This window comes from Cotesia typhae, unplaced genomic scaffold (assembly GCF_013202065.1).
Source record: "Cotesia typhae breed Kobodo isofemale line unplaced genomic scaffold, CoteBio_Ctyphae contig_26, whole genome shotgun sequence".
NCBI lineage: Eukaryota > Metazoa > Arthropoda > Insecta > Hymenoptera > Braconidae > Cotesia > Cotesia typhae.
In genome coordinates this window covers 2537844-2554748 of record NW_027423732.1, presented here as the reverse complement: position 1 = coordinate 2554748, position 16905 = coordinate 2537844, and the positions used below count along the sequence as shown (strand labels likewise).

The 16905-nt window shown below is 26.6% G+C and overlaps 3 protein-coding genes across 3 annotated transcripts in view; 1 reads left to right on the top strand and 2 right to left on the bottom strand.

Moving 5' to 3' along the window:
• Hrm (solute carrier family 16 member hermes) overlaps positions 1-4022 on the top strand; it is a 28025-nt gene extending 24003 nt beyond the window's left edge. The window contains 5 exon segments of the mRNA XM_074239483.1: positions 437-646; positions 720-846; positions 1257-1327; positions 1330-1435; positions 2342-4022. Coding sequence (XP_074095584.1) covers positions 437-646; positions 720-846; positions 1257-1327; positions 1330-1435; positions 2342-3617 — 1790 coding nt within the window. The 3' untranslated portion in view covers positions 3618-4022.
• A 2540-nt stretch (positions 4023-6562) lies between these two features.
• Positions 6563-16384, bottom strand: LOC141525383 (uncharacterized). Its single transcript, XM_074239855.1, has 4 exons — positions 16245-16384; positions 15901-16111; positions 13155-13343; positions 6563-6953 (listed from the first exon to the last, which is right to left on the bottom strand). Exons 2-4 carry the CDS (start codon positions 15949-15951, stop codon positions 6717-6719), a joined length of 477 nt encoding a protein of 158 aa, XP_074095956.1. The 5' UTR covers positions 15952-16111; positions 16245-16384; the 3' UTR covers positions 6563-6716.
• On the bottom strand, positions 9932-11617 carry LOC141525382 (trypsin-6-like). Its single transcript, XM_074239854.1, is given in 3 exon segments — positions 9932-11013; positions 11015-11190; positions 11307-11617. Coding segments are annotated over 3 exon segments (759 nt in total). The 5' UTR covers positions 11353-11617; the 3' UTR covers positions 9932-10476.
• Positions 16385-16905: the final 521 nt, after the last annotated feature.

Here is a 16905-nt window from a genome sequence, read left to right as displayed (position 1 = left end):
CGATTTACATACATACATATACACACACACAATAACTTCCCGATTTTTAAAAATTTTAATTTTCTTAGCGGGTAGTTAAAAAGCGTTTAAGTCTTGAATAGATAATTTAATTAAATTTTAACTTATACATGAACAAAACACTTTTAAACTTAACCATCGACCGTTCATAAATCATCTAATAATTGAAAATATAAAATAATGAAAAAAAAACTTTGAAAATCTAAAAGTGCAGTATTCAAAGTGTTCTTTTAACTTTTAATAAAAAATCTACTCTGTTGCTAATTTATAAATTTAGAAATGAAACTATTTATCATACCAAATACTTGAATCGATTTATGAATTTTGATTAATATTACTTAGAATAAAATAATTAGTTGAAAAATTTTTGAAAAAAATTAAAGTACATTACTTAAAAAATTTTTTTTTTCTATTACAGTTGAAATTTCACCCAAAGGAGAATGGATACCACCAGACGGTGGTTGGGGTTGGCTTGTCCTATTGGCCGCCGTAATGGTAAACGTTCTAATACCAGGAACAATAAAATCATTTGGGGTTTTATTCGTTGAATTTTTGAACGTATTTGAAAGCGGATCAGCTATGGCTGCATGGATTCCGGCACTTTGCTACTTTCTCTACAGTTCGCTAGGTATATGTACAAAAATTATAAGATAATTTGAATTGATTAGAAATCAAATGACTAATTATTTTTGTTTTAATAGGTCCTCTGTCGAGTATATTATCTGTAAGGTACTCATATCTTACAGTCACCTTGATTGGTGGAACATTTGCGGCTGTAGGAATGATGCTCAGTTTTTTTGCTGATTCTATAGTATTTCTTTGTGTCAGGTAATTTGGATTTTTGTTTTATATTATCAATTATTCTGAAATTAAATAAACATAAATTAATCGCAAAAAGTTAAGGGAACTCAAATTTTTTAGCATTTTTGAAGTCGGTAAAAATTTTCAATTTTAGAACAAAATAATTTTGAATAATTTCATTGTTTTGATTTAAATAAACTTTACTTAATTCAAAAATTTTTCATCTTAATTCAAGACAATGAAACTTTTAAAAATAATTTTCTTGAATCAAATTAATTTTTTTTTTGTTTTTTCAGTGTGTAATTTTAAAATAATCATTTTTACTTCAATACAGTCTGTTAGAAATTTTATTTATTTCCTGAATTTTTGTGATTAGTATATAAAGATTTTTTTTTTTTTTTACTAAAATATATTTTAATATAAAAATTTTGTTTTAGTTACGGAGTATTTTTGGGTATTGGTGCTGGTCTAGCGTTTCCACCAACAGTTTACATTGTTACGTCGTATTTTTGCGGCTACGAGGATTCGCAAATGGTCTTTGTATATCAGGAAGTGCTTTGGGATCAATATTTTTACCACCAGTATTAAATTATCTACTACAAGAATTCGGATATAGGTAAACATATTTAAATATTGTATTTATTAATACTCTACTTTAAAAACTAATTTTTTCATTAATTTTGTGCTTCATGTCATGCTTAGCATGTAATGTAATTTTCATTTCTTTCAAATTATTTTGTTATAATACCTTGTATTTAAAATTTTTTAAGCTAAATTTGATAAATTATGACAATTAGATGACTTTTAAAAATTAGTTTGGAGCAAGTATGCGCACTTAAGCTTAGGGACTGTTCTTGAAACGCCTGGGACAAACTTTGGTTTAATGAATTTAATGAAACAAATTAATTTTCGGTACTTTTTATTGACAAAAATAATTAGTTAAATAATTAAGTTTATAAACATTATGGACCAAATTATATATTGTGGACGAATGATTCAAAATTTAATTTTAAAGTTTGAATTTTGGAAATGGGACAGCCCAGGGGACTGTTATTTTGGTGGTTTACGAATTTATAGCAAAAAAACCAAAATTTATTTCATTTTAGTTTTCAATGCTCCAAATAGAAATGGATTCCTTTTTCTTGGCTCAAGAAAATATTAAAGAAGGTTGAAAACTTCTTGAATGAAGTTAAATTTTCTTGAGCCAAGAAAATTTTTTCTTGCTCCAAAATAATTTTCGTTTTCCTTAAAATTTTCTTGGCGTAAGAAATTTGTTTTTTGTGTGTACGCTTTTAACCATGCTGTGCTCTTGAATAATTTTTTTTTAACTTTCGAAAATTATAACGAATCCAAAGGATAACTTGTCGGGGATATTTTTATTTGAGGATATTTTGTCCAGGAATCAATAAGCCTGATACCGCAAAAAACATCCTTAAAGAGAATCACATATATAACAAAAAAACAATCTCTCAACTATAGAATTTCTTTTTATCTTTAATATTATTAATTTTTTTTTTTCTAGAGGTGCAGTTCTAATCATGGGTGGTGTATTATTACATGTGTGGGCCGCAGCATTGCTATACGAACCCGTAGAAAAGCATATGAAATTTTTACCATCGCCCGTAGAAAAATTAACAGATGAACAAGTTGCTGAAGAAGAGGAAGAGGAAGAGACTGAAGAAACAAATCAGTTAAATGACAACGAAAACTGCAAAAATTCTCTTCTCATTATTCCAACCATAAAAACGGAAAAACCTCCAGCAGTTAACAATACTAATAACAGTTTATCACCAAAACTTAAAGCCGTACCAAAAAGTGCATCAAGCGTTGCATTAGAAAACTATAAAAATACTCCTGTACAAAATAGAACACGTAAAATAAGCATGCCAACAAATCGTGAAATAACATCACAAATGCACAGTACTCCAGCATTACATGCTGTACCAGAACGCAGCAGCTCAACAGTACGTCGTAAATCAACACTACGTTCACCAAGTATTTCATCATTCAATTACATAAGTACGCCTTATCACGGTAGTACGTTATCAGCACTGCAACCGGAATACGCGTCAAACTTGACGATAAACGCTATTTCAAGTACATTCCGGAAATCACCTGATAAAACAATCAAACCTGCTAACAACGCCAACAAGTCAACTGATAACGCAAAAACAAAATTTTTTGACTTGTCTCTTCTTAAAGATCCAATTTATCTCGTTATTTTAATTTCAAATTCAACGAATGCGGTCAGTTACACAAATTTCATTATTTTACTTCCAGTATATGCGATTTCACTGGGTTACGATAGAAATCGTGCAATTGCGCTGCTATCGCTGAATTCGGCGTTCGATCTAATAGGTCGGATTGGTGGATCAGCACTTTCAGATACTAAAATTATGCCCAAACATTGGTACTTTGTTGGTGGATTACTAGTATCTGGTGTAGCGTTAACACTGATGCCAACATCGACTTCTTACACAATGTTAGCAACTTATTGTAGTATTTTTGGGCTAGCGTCAGGTATTTACGTTGGAGTCACTGCTGTCATTATGGCGGACATGTTGGGAACTGAAAAACTAACTTCTTCATACGGTATTTCTTTGTTCGTCAACGGTATTATACAACTCGTTGGACCGCCAATTTGCGGGACGATATTTGAACATATCAGTAGTTATGGACCAATATTCAGTAGTTTAGGTATTGTTTTAATTGCCGGCGCGTCTTTGTGGGGCTGTGTGCCATTTATTAGAAGACGACAAAAAGCTGAGATTTTAAAAGCACAAGCTAGTAAAGTTTAGAAATAGAAAAATAAGGCCTATTTTATTTCATTTTTTTAATTTTTTAATTATGTAAAATCACTGCCGAGTCTATTTTTCCAAGAGTAAATTTTAGTTAAAAGTTTCTATTAACTTTATTAACTGTTGCGGCTATTGCGCATGGAATAAAATACTAGATAGATAAAATAAATAATTGTTCACAAAGAAAGTTTGAGACACTGTTGTCTTGCCTTATTAATTATAAATTTATAAATAAATCTAAATAAATATATACATATATATCTACTATATACGTAAATTGAAGATATAAGTGGGCGTTAGGGTAGCGCAAATAATTCACTATTTTAATATTTAAATTAATAAATAATAGAATTAAAAATCTTATAAGTATAAATTTAGCAGACATCTGATAATTTTTTAATAATTTATTTGTTACAGAAGAAATAGTATTAAAAAATGCACATGGAAATTTTCACAAGTTCTTTCTATGCAATTTTTTAGATTTTTTTACAACCATTAAGTTAAAATTAATTTAAAAATTTTTTAAAAATTAGCTGTCTGCTGAATTCACCCTCATAAAATCTTGAACCCTAAAAATTTTATTGAGCTCTTTTCTGCAGAGCTCTTTTAAAACATTATTAATTAAAAAAATATATCCGATTTTTTTGCGTCGTCCTAATGCACGTATAATTGCAAAATTGTTATTTTTGTTATGTAGCATGACGATAATTGAATCAATATTCAATCGAATCAATGTAGGAAAAAATGACCTATTAATTATGAATTATGATAATCAGGGCCTGGAAGTTGGGGCCAACAATTAAACTTAAAAATAGAGCAAATTTAAATTAATAATCACAAGCGAAATGACGATCGCGAGCAAGTTCAAGTGCTTAAATACTATACTATATTTTAAGCATAAAATGTCAAAATAAAAATGAGGTTGGCATCAAAATACGTGGGCTTGAACAATACAATCTGACATCAACGACAAAACTATAGAATAAAAATCACAAGTACAGGATAATGTGAAATATTTACAAATGTTTCATGAAATTTCAGATAATTTTTAGCAAAAGTCTGTCTTATTTCTTTGTCTTAGTTTTCTTGATTGAGATCATTTTGTAAATTTTTTTGGGCTTGACTAGGCAAAAAATCATCTAATACTTTTTTTGTAGAGAACATTTTGCTCTATAATTACCACCGAAGACTTGAGCTTAAATCGATCAGCAGGAAAAATTAAAATGTAAAACCTAATTTTTAGTAATTTTCAAGTTTTTAACCGAAATTATTGTGTAACATTTTTTGAGCTTGTCTGAGCCAAAAATATTTCGAGATTATTTTGTAGAGAGTATGTTTTTCTATATCTACCAGCAAAAAGTTAAGCCTAATAGAAAAAAGTGTAAAAATATAAAAATTATATTTTTTATAAATTTTAAGTATTTGACCGGAATTATTTTAAGTCAACTATTTTTTTTTTATTTACTGTTGTCTACCACACAAGTATTACAATCCGCTTCTAAAACTTTGCTCCTCTTTCGTCTAGCCTAAATCTGTACGCGGAGACTTTTGCTAAAAATTATCTGAAATTTCATGAAACATTTGTAAATATTTCACATTATCCTGTACTTGTGATTTTTATTCTATAGTTTTGTCGTTGATGTCAGATTGTATTGTTCAAGCCCACGTATTTTGATGCCAACCTCATTTTTATTTTGACATTTTATGCTTAAAATATAGTATAGTATTTAAGCACTTGAACTTGCTCGCGATCGTCATTTCACTTGTGATTATTAATTTAAATTTGCTCTATTTTTAAGTTTAATTGTTGGCCCCAACTTCCAGGCCCTGATGATAATTAATAAGAAGTTAATTACAGGTATGTACTTATAGACGCATGATCTATATTTGCAACACAACTATAATTATAGTATTTTAATAAATTTTTTTTCGATCGATTATCTGTAGATAGTAATTTCTTTTGTAAAGAAATACAAAAATTTTTAGCTTTAAAACTGAAATTCCGAATAAATCTACATATAATTTTCCATAAACCGTAACATTTATCTAAATAAACGGACTCAAGCGGCACAAAAATTTTTTTAAGAATATTTTGTTGAATTAAAGTTGACAATTATTTATTTTTGACTTCTTGTTGAATAAATTCTTCCAAAAAGTCAATATTTTTTTTCTACGCTTGAGAAACTTTATGTTTTTGAGTTCTTAAACTGAGATGTACAGAATTTCATTAACGACGAGCATTTGCAGGAAATAATTGTTTTATATTATGTAATAATTAAAAATAATTTACCGTAAAGAACATTAAATAAATAAAAGCTGTGAATGAAAATAATTATTTATATACTGTTGCTTATATCACATGTTAAATAATTAAATCAATTTTGATTTTAAATTCTACATGTTAAATAAGATTTTTTAAATAAAAATTTCTGCAGATTTTACTTCAAAATTAAAAATGAAATAATTTATGTAAAAATCATGTCATCAAATTTTTTATTAATTAATTATTGTATAGTTTATTCAATAATGTCATATAAAAATAATTTCAATATTAATCATAAAAGTAATTTAATCATTTACATTTTACAGTATTTTTTTACATACAAATATCTATCTATATATATATATATATATATATATATATATATATATATATATATATATATATATATATATATGTTATATTTTTCATTTTACAGTATAAATAATTAAATGTATTGATATTATTGAAGTAATTAATTTTAAATAAAAAATAATTATTTATGTTTGAGAAAATAATAAGTAGTACGTTAAATAAAATTATTTAGTAATTACTGATAATAATGAAAAGATGGTATTTTATTGCACAATTATTATTATAATCACTACAATTGTTATAAATGCATTAATGAATGGATTATATGTACTTGTACAATTAATGTATTTTATTACAAAAAAAAAAAAAATTATTATAAATTGAATCAAAACTATTTATTCAATGTAATTGTTAATAAACACATTCTTACTATATATCATTACAATTATTAATAGTTTATACTATTTTTAAATAATAATTAATTAACTTATTCTTATAAAAAAAGACTTATAAAATAAAAATGATCACATAGGTTTCCAGGCAACATTCAGAAATTTACTATTAATTTCTTGTAATATTAACGAACAAGTTAATTGTTTTTCTGGTGATAATGCATTAACACCTTCAGTTTCTTCTTCGTCATCTCCGACACTACCGTTACCACCTGTTCGGTTACTTTTAGTTTTACTGACTTTACGCTTTTTTTTTTTATTTAATTGAGCACAATTATTAAATGAATTTGGTTCTGCTGCACGGCGTAACTAAAATTATAAATAGCAGAGTAAGTTATTACTTACAGCTGATGCTTTTTTTAAATTAAATGAGTGGATTTTTTCATAAATGGTTATCTTCTTATTTTGCGTAGTCAAAAATTTTTGACTACGCTTTTTTTTGAGTAGTTAAACTAATTGAATGTCACAATTTATTGACCAAGCACTTTACAAGTTATTAAAAAATTATTTAAGAATCTATCCACTCGAAAAGTGATTAATTAGCTTATATCTTCCACAAAATTATAAAAAATTCAACAGAAAAAATTGTTATTGTGATTGAAATCGGAAAATGAGATTATTACCAAAATTTTTATAATATCAGTGAAATCTGTTTGAAGTGTGAGTATTTATTCAATAAATAATACTTTGACTGAAATGTAAACAAAAAATCATAATGTGGTGTAAATTTATGAGGAATAAAACATACAATTTTTCGTATCGTGAATATTTGAGGAATAAAATCTCTTACATGCTGATGGATCACACAAGTTTATATGTATGTCTAGCTGAATAGAATAAAAAAATCCCATTTGGCAGCCGAAACAGAAATAGATTTTTCAAAGTCCAAAAAAATTTTTAGTTGAAGAAAAATTTTTTTTTGCATTTCTGCACGTTTTAAAAATACGTTGATTCTCCAAAAATTTTTTTTTTGTGAAACCCACGTATTTTTTTGAGAAATATGCAGAAATGCAAAAAAAATTTTTTCTTCAAACTAAAAATTTTTTTTAGACAGAAAAAAAAATAGAATTTTTATTATACGCCCTTATGGTTCCCGGGTGCCATAAAGGCGTATAATTTTTATAAGCCCTTATGGCATCAGTAATGCGATATACATTTTACCAGTCGAAGCAAGTCAATAATTATAGTTTCATTTTTAGCGATGCATTTGAAATCCACCATTTCACTTTGTAAATATTGACGTTGCTTGTATTAGAAAGTTAGTAACTATAATTTATACTTTTTACTTATTATGTGATCATTTTTTAGGTACAAAATAATAAATATCAAAGTCAAAATTCTTAATTATTATACTTTAACATTTTAGACATTCACGTAGCAAATATTACTGTTTGAAATAGTGTTTTCTTCCATGTAAAGAATAAATTGAAGCATTTAAATGATAAATATTACATAGTGATTATTAAAATCACGATTTTACTGGTTGAAATGATAATTTTTAGCAGTCGATCATTACTTATTACAAATCAACTATTAGGGGAGAAGGAGGTCAATTGAACCAAAAAAAGTTTAGTAATTTTTTACTATTCGAATTAAAACTAAATAATAATTTTTTTTTTTCTTGCAATGGTAGTTTATTATGTCTACTATCATTATCAATACATAAATTAGTCAATAAACAACGTGAATTTTTAAAAATTATTAATTTATCCAAACGCGTCGAATGGTTTAATTGACCCCCGCTCGAGGACAATTGAACTACTGCTTGGGGTCAATTGAACCAATAATATTTGAAACTCAAACCCGAATTTTTAATAAATAATATATTAATTGTTACTTGCTAATATTACTGTTGCACCGTTTTAATGCAAAGATATTATATTAAATAAATTAAAAATCAATTTAAAAATAATTTTCATTATAAATTCAGTTCATCAAATTGTTGGGTTTTTTCCCTGAGTTTTTTCACGTAGAGTCAAAATGCACACGCAAGTTCCATGCTTCTCCGTATGGTTCAATCGTCCCTGGAACTGTTGGTTCAATTGAACCCATATAATTTAATAACAATTAATAGTAAATAATAAATAAATAAACTATTACATCACTATAAACAAAGTTGAGGATTATAAAGTATAAGTATATACAATGACTACAATTCAAACGTTATCAATTAATTAAAAAATTGAAATATTATTAAACAATTTGTCACTAGCCGAAAAAAAAGTTTACATGTCTAAAAATAAAAAAATCTCAATTTTTCAAAATTTATTAATAGTAATGATTTCAAATTTTGATCATATCCGAGTTTAACATATTAGAATCTAATTCTAAAAGCATGAAGCGTTTTTTCAATTTTTTCGATTTTTTAATTTGAATGGTTCAATTGCCCCGTGGTTCAATTGACCCCCTTCTCCCCTATTTATTACAGTTTACTTTTTTCTGTGTACAAAAATGCAATTTTGCAATTTATTCAAAATTTTTTAATTGCTTTCATTTCTAAATTAAGGGGTTATATCCACTTGTAATTTTGAAAAAATCGAAATTTTTTTTTTTGCATATTTTCAATGGATATATATCCGAGAATATTGTCTGTAAATTTCAAAGTAATCCGGTAAATAGTTTCGGAGTAATGAGCGTATTTGTAAAAACGTCTCCGAGCGTTTGGAAGTAGGCGGAAACGTAACTTTGAATAATAGCCAAAACTATAAATGCGTTTTTCTCGAAACGATGTTTTCAAAGTCGGTGAGGAATATTTCTCTGAAACGGCTTGACCGATTGACTTGAAATTTTCACAGAATCTTCTTAGATACTTTTGTCAGGTAATGATCGAAGGAATAAAGTTTCTGATAAAAATTTCGATTTTTTAAGTCACTTTAAAGTGTAAATTTTCATGCAAAAAAAGATTTTTTTTGCCAGACACCTTTTTGTGGAGGACCTTCAGGAGATCTTCTACAGGAATGACGGAACCCAATATTTTTATTAATAAAATATGAATTATTAGAATACGTTAAATTCGCTAAATGTTCATATATTTTATGTATATATTCAATAAGAAGCCTCTCCAGAAAAAATTAACAAAAAAATACATTTTTTCGAACTTATAAGTGGATATAATCCCTTAATCGACCGATTTGGTTCATCTTTGAACTTAACTCCGAAAATTGTCCAAAAAGTATGCTATATTTCACTAATACAAGATTCGATATCATATGTATATATATATATATATATATATATATATATATATATATATATATACATAGGGTAGAACCACCGGTTATTTACACCATAGTGCTAGTTTTGGACACTTTGAAATTCGATGACAGTGCAAAAATTGTAATCTTAAAATAACATTTTCATAGAATTTTTAAACGCTAGCGTTTAATACAAACAGAATTTACGATGCTATTACGTTTATAATTTATTTATACAATAATTTGGACATCAAAAGTCCAAAAACGGTATAGTGTCCACAAACGGCACTTCTGCCCTATATAAATTTTTGAATCATATGCATTTTATCAATCAGCTTGACAAGATGGCCGAAAAAAATTAAATTTTTCAAAAGTTCCGTCATGAAGACAAATGCAATATTTTTATTTCTCTAAAGTCTACTAAAATGGACACTTCATTAAGTAACAAAATAAAATTTCACAATAGTTAGATCTAATATGTGTTTTTATTCCCAATTCCTTCAGCAAGAAGTTACAAAGACACCATTATATAATAGTCATTTTTTATCATAAAATAAACATTATTTATACTGATATAATACATTAATTAACAAAATCGAGAACATCATTGTGGAATTGATCGATTCTAAATGTTTTTTTTATTCAGTCGATAATTTTCCATCGATCCATGATCGATAATAAGAAATGTTAGTGAAAATTCTCGGATATTTAGGAAGTCCGCATCCGGAAAAATTAGTTGCCAAACCTGCAGCTCGTCCGTTGACAACAAAGGGGCTGCCAATATCTCCGGCACAAAACCCGAGTCCCCCTTCTTCGTAACCGGCACAAAATTGACCTTGATGAAGTCCATGAAGTGAATCATACAACTCATCACATTTATTTTTAAGCATAATTGGAATAGAAATACTTGATAAATTCTGAGGATAAATTTCAGATTCAGTCAAGCCAAACCCTGCTACACTACCAAACGAGTTAACTTCAACTTGTTCACCTTTGTCAAATAATAGTACTGGTTGACGCGTTTTATCGAATACGAACAGTGTTTCGACTTCAACGAGCGCAATGTCATTAATTGTATATCCATTTTTAAATAATTTATAGTCTTCGTGTCGGATCACCTGAACAACTGTGTGAAGAGAACCACCTTTGTTTTTTAAATTACTTCCCACACGAATTATTTAAGTATTGTTCAGAAGTCAGTACCCATTTCTCTAAGATGATGGCACCTCCACATTCGTCGAGTTTATCGAGCAGAAAATTTACTTGGTATGGAAAATCTTCAATAACTGCATTATTACCACCTACTATTCGTGCGCTATTTTTTAAGTCGAGGTTGCTTCTCAGTGGATCAGCTATAATCAGATTTTAAATATTTTATAATTACCATTTCAAAATTTTTGCGAAACTCTATAACTAAAAATCTATTTAATAACATAATAATCAGAGGAAATGTTAATTAAAAACATACCTGTTACCACGACAGAAGAAACAAACAGAGCGAATAATTTCATCATCTTATTGACTTTTAGAATCTTCACTATACTGATTGATTCGACATTCTATTCGTTTATATATGATTTTATAAAATTATCATCGTTGAAATTTCTACGAATCAAGCAATGAATTTATTCAACGAATCTTAATACATTTTGATGAATTTATAATAAATCGAATTAATATAAAATTTATCATAGAATCTTAATTAAGTTTCTTGAGTGGATTTATTAGAATTATTTATTAAGTCATATCATTAATAATTTATCTGAATCATAAACGAAAGTTTTCATCAACAAGTATCTAATTAATCAGAATTTTAATAAATCTAATCAAGAATCTAAATAGCTTCTATATTAATTCATCAAAATTTATCAAGATACGTTGAATAAGTTCATTGCTTGATTCGCACAAATTTCAACGATGATAAGTGTTTAAAACTATATATAAACAAATAGAATATCGAATCAATCATGACACTGATAGAAAATTTATGTTGACTCAAGAGATATTTTCTTGATCTAAGAATTTATTTTGGAAGACAAATGATTATTTTGCTTTAAGAATTTCTTGTCTTGATTTAGATTTTCTTGGCTTAAGAGCTATATTATCTTCAATCGATACATTTAGTTTTTCAACCAAAATAACATTATCGTTTAAAAAACTTAAAACAATTCATCAAAGTATATTTCAAAAACTAAATAGTCTTTAATTGTTATACCGAAAAAAAATTATTTCTTGGAAATAAGTAAATTAATGACTCAAAAAAAAGCCACTCTTAACACAAGTCGGTAACATCTTGAATCAATGTTATCGCTTATCTTGAACCAAGAGACAAAAATTCCTGAAAGAAATATATATCTAGTTTCAAGAGTTCAAATTTTGAAGAAAAAAAGTTTCTTGAATCAAGATTGTTTTTCTATCAGTGTAGTGAAGATTCTAAAAGTCAATAACATGATGAAATTTTTCGCTCTGTTTGTTTCTTCTGCAGTGGCAATAGGTATGTTTTTAATTAACATTTTCTCTGATTATTATGTTATTAAATAGATTTTTGGTGAAAGTTTCGTACAAATCTTGAAGTGTTAAATTATAAAATTTTTGAAATCTGATTATAGCTGATACACTGAGAAGCAACCTTGACCTAAAACATAACGCACGCAATTATTGAAGATTTTCCACACTAAGTAAATTTTCTGCTCGATGAACTTGACGAATATAGAGGTACCATCGTCTCTGAGAAATGGGTATTGACTTCTGCTTCCTATTCAGTTAATAATGGAACAATAATTCTTGAAGGAAGTAATTAAAAAAACGAAGGTGGTACTTTTCATACAGTTGTGCAGGTCATCCGACACGAAGACTATGAATCATTTTAAAGAGTGGATATGATGTTGATTTTATTACAAAAAAACTACTATACTATAATGGTGTCTTAAAATTCGTACGGCAACTTCATTTCGTTTATATTTGTTTTTCATTGCTATTTGAGTCATCAATAATTTAAATTGATTCTATTATTCAAATAAAAGAACACAAACAACCTCAAAAAAATATAAAAATATTCACTTATAAAAAATTTTTTTCCTGAAATATTCACGATATAAAAAAGTCGTATTTTATTAAATTGTTCTCTACTAGACTCACGAATTAGGAATTTTTTAAACAGACTATTATTTTTAGAGTAAAAATTTTATCTAAGGCATTTTAAGATCTAGAGAAATTTCGTATAAAAATTCGCACCACTAGTAAATTATAAATTTTTTTCATTTAATAACAAAAAGACATGTTATTCAAGTAACAATTAAATAAATTGCGTTCATACCTTGGCAGTTTTTTTAGTTTGCTTATCATATTCTAATGCATCATAATAATTAATACGCCGTTTTATCCGATTAGTCCGTCTTGTTTTCATTGCGCCAGAACCATCAGGACTTGGTGGACTTTTCATTGAATTTCTACGTGCATTAAAAAATGAATGGCCACAGGGACACGCTTTACAAGCTACCGGTACCTTTGGAAACAAAGTTAGAAAAAATAATTAACTAAATTAAATAAAAAAGCTTTGTAATATCCCCCTTAAATCTTAAGTTTAAATTGCTGGTTTTTTTTTTTTTTTAACTAAAATGAACTCAATAAAATCTCATAGCAAAGATAGAAATTTTTTCAAATGTGACTCAATAACTCTATACAAAATTGTAACATTTGTTATTGAGATAGTTGAATTAAAAAAAAAAAAAAAAAAAAATTTCTTAATTTTTATAAAATTTGCAAAAATACTTCTTAAAGCTCAATTCATGATCAAGACTATATCAATAATCTTTTTCTCGTCTCGACCTATCAAGTGTATTGCTTAATAATAAATTAAATTTATTTCAAATCAGACCAGTATAATATTTTTAAACTTCTACTATATGATTTGCTAAAAACATGAATGAAAGCAAATGAAAGAGAGTCGATTTAAATAATAATAATATGGATGATAATCGTAGCTCTGGTCCAGTTATCCTACAAAAGTGGAGTTGGACCTATATTTTCAGAGATAAAAATCGAAACTTTTTTTTTTAATTTTCTTATTTTTGACGGACAATATTAAAAAAAATATATTAATTTTGAAAAATTAGTAATTGTTCAGAAGTGGAATCAATTTTATTTTTAGCAATGAAATCTTAAAAAGTAGAAATTTTCTAATGTTTTTTTTATTCCTCTATTTCATGGCAAGCACTTCATGTGTGTAAGAAAAAATAATTGAAATAAAAAATTTTGAAGATATAAAATTTTTTTTTTAGTTAAGAACGGGTCCCATCTTTTTCTCTTCTTACACTCATCGAAAAAAATCGTACTATCATTGGCGCCCTCACAATTGCAAAGCTATTGTCGATTCATGAATTGTTCTTAAACAAATAAAAATTTCGTAAAAAACGCTCCGATAGAAAATATATAATTTAATAATCTATCGAGTAGTAGAGTTTTTTCTAAAATTTTTCTTTTTTTAAGAGAAATTCAGAAATTCACGAAGCTGCAATAACTAGGACCGGCTCTTAAAAAATTTTTTTTAAGAAAAACTTCATACTCGAAAGTTTTTATCATTACTCTATTTTAATGAATTTTAAGAGAAAAAATATGACATCTTGAAATATTGTGAACCCAACTTCCAAATAATTACCCAAATAACTGAATGGGTTTTTCATTGTTAATCAGAAGCCAAAATTTAATTTTAAAGATTTCAAATCCAAAAATTTTCATGAAATTTAATTGTTTTTAAATAAAATTTTTAGATAAAAAAAAATTATTTTATCAAAGTGAAATAATTTTAGGCTATAAAATATCTACAAAATTTTTATTTTTTGAAAACAAAAGTATTGTAATAATTAACAAGTTAAAGTCCCTAGTTAAAGAAATGTGTCAGAAACTAACAAAGTATTATACCATGACCAAGTTATACACATTTCTTGAATCAGTTTTTTGGGATACGATCTTGTGCAAGGCACATACTTAGATTAAGCTGATAGAAATTAAGAATTTTTCACCAGACTACAACAGAAATCTTGCTCAAATACTTGTTCCTTGGGAAGAACGTCGTAAATTATTTTACTTTACAGAATTAAAAGAGCATATGAAATAGTATATTACACACTCAGGGAAGTAAAGTAAGAAATTTCTGAAGCAAAAAAATTTTTTTTTCATGTCAATTGAGGAATGTTGGGAATGTAGAAATTTTATTTTCATTTTCTTACTTTCCTCTTACGAAATTAAACGTTTTAAACATTTAGCAATAAAAATTAAAAATTTTCGAAAATTTGAGAATTGAAGTCAGTTATATTTTTAGAAATGAACACAGAAAAAAAAAATTCACTTGAATCAAGTAAATAATTTTGAAGAATTTCATCTTGGTTTGAGTTAAAAAATTCTTAAACTAAGAAATTTCACTTAGTTTAAGTACATTTTATTTGATTTAAAAATTTTTTGTCTTGATTCAAGACAATGAGCTTCTTCAAAATTATTTTCTTGGTTCAAGAATTTCACATTTGATTCAAGTTAATTTTTTTTTTCAGTGAAGTTACCATCAAGTCTTGATGCGGTGACGTCCCCAAAGTCTATTTTTTTAAAAGCTTTGCAAAATTCAAAATTATAACATTTTTCTAATTTTTCAAGCTTATTTTTTTAATATTTCGCAAAATATACTAACTGCAAAAAAGTTCTAGGGCTCGTTTTAATCAAGATGCTGTGGACTGTAAAAAACATATTTTTTGAAATAATATATTTCTAACTTAGGAAAGTAATATACTGTAATATGTCCTTTTGATTCTGTGGAGTCAAATAGGATAAAAAATTAGCAATACGCGCTTTTGAAATTAGCAACACGATTTACCTATCAGTATTTTTAAAACTTGCTCGTTATTTATTATAACAAACTTAGCATATTAATAACTATTACGTTGTTCTATTTTTAAATTATTACATAAACAATTTTTCACCAAGATTGATTAATCTAATAAATAAAATTTGTAATGTAATAACCACATATTACTTTCAATCTCAATAAATGTTATATAAAAAAATATATTTACCTGTAATTCACATTTTGGACATCCTTTACTAATCGTCTTTGTCTTCGCCATTTTGATGATTATTTTCAACAATAAATAAATTTTATTCTAACTTGATTAGAATTGTTTTTATCTTATCATTATTATTCTTAATATCAAATAAATTGAGCCGCTATATCCATATATTCTCAATCCTCATGTTTACAACAACAATAATCAGTAGTATTTTAATCTGAAATAATTTTTTCTTCTATAAATAAAAACTTGCAAGAAAAAAACATTGCAAGGTACATCGACAATTATCAAAAAAAATATTTTGCAATAAAAACAATTTTTAAATTATTTAAACTAATTGCATTACTTACGACGAACTTAGCAACAACTACTGAAATAGTAATAATAACAATTAAAGAAACATGCTTTGTTTAATTTTTTTTTTTTTTTGTAATCTAACTAATAATAAATAAACTGACTAGACTATAGATGAGAAGCCATCGAAATTCGAAATTGCGATAAGTCGATGTTACTGGGATTAATTGTATCGAATAGTCGAAATGATATTGTCCAAAATCCCTAGATTGAAAAGAGCGCGAAATATTTAAATCCAAAAAATAAGTGCCGGTAATAATAAAATTATTGAATTGTTAAAACCTACTTATTTTTTATAGTGATAACATAAAAACTTTTTAGTTATATTTCTCATAATTTGCTCGAATATAATCATTCAGTTTCCAGAAAAATTAATTGAAAAAACTAATAATTGATAGTAGGTTTCAATTGGAATGGTTTGAATTTTTAGTTATAAGATATTAATATCGTTAATTATGAATTACTGTTTTTAAACTGAAATTGAACCTAATATTTAATAAATTTTTGAAATTTCAGGATTTAAAAAAATTATATGCATTTTGTATTGTTGAACAATAATTAAACTACATATACATTTAAAACACTAAAAATTTTTTTACATCAATATAAGGTATGTGACCCCTCTATCGGCCAGGCCCCCTCTATCGGCCACTTAGT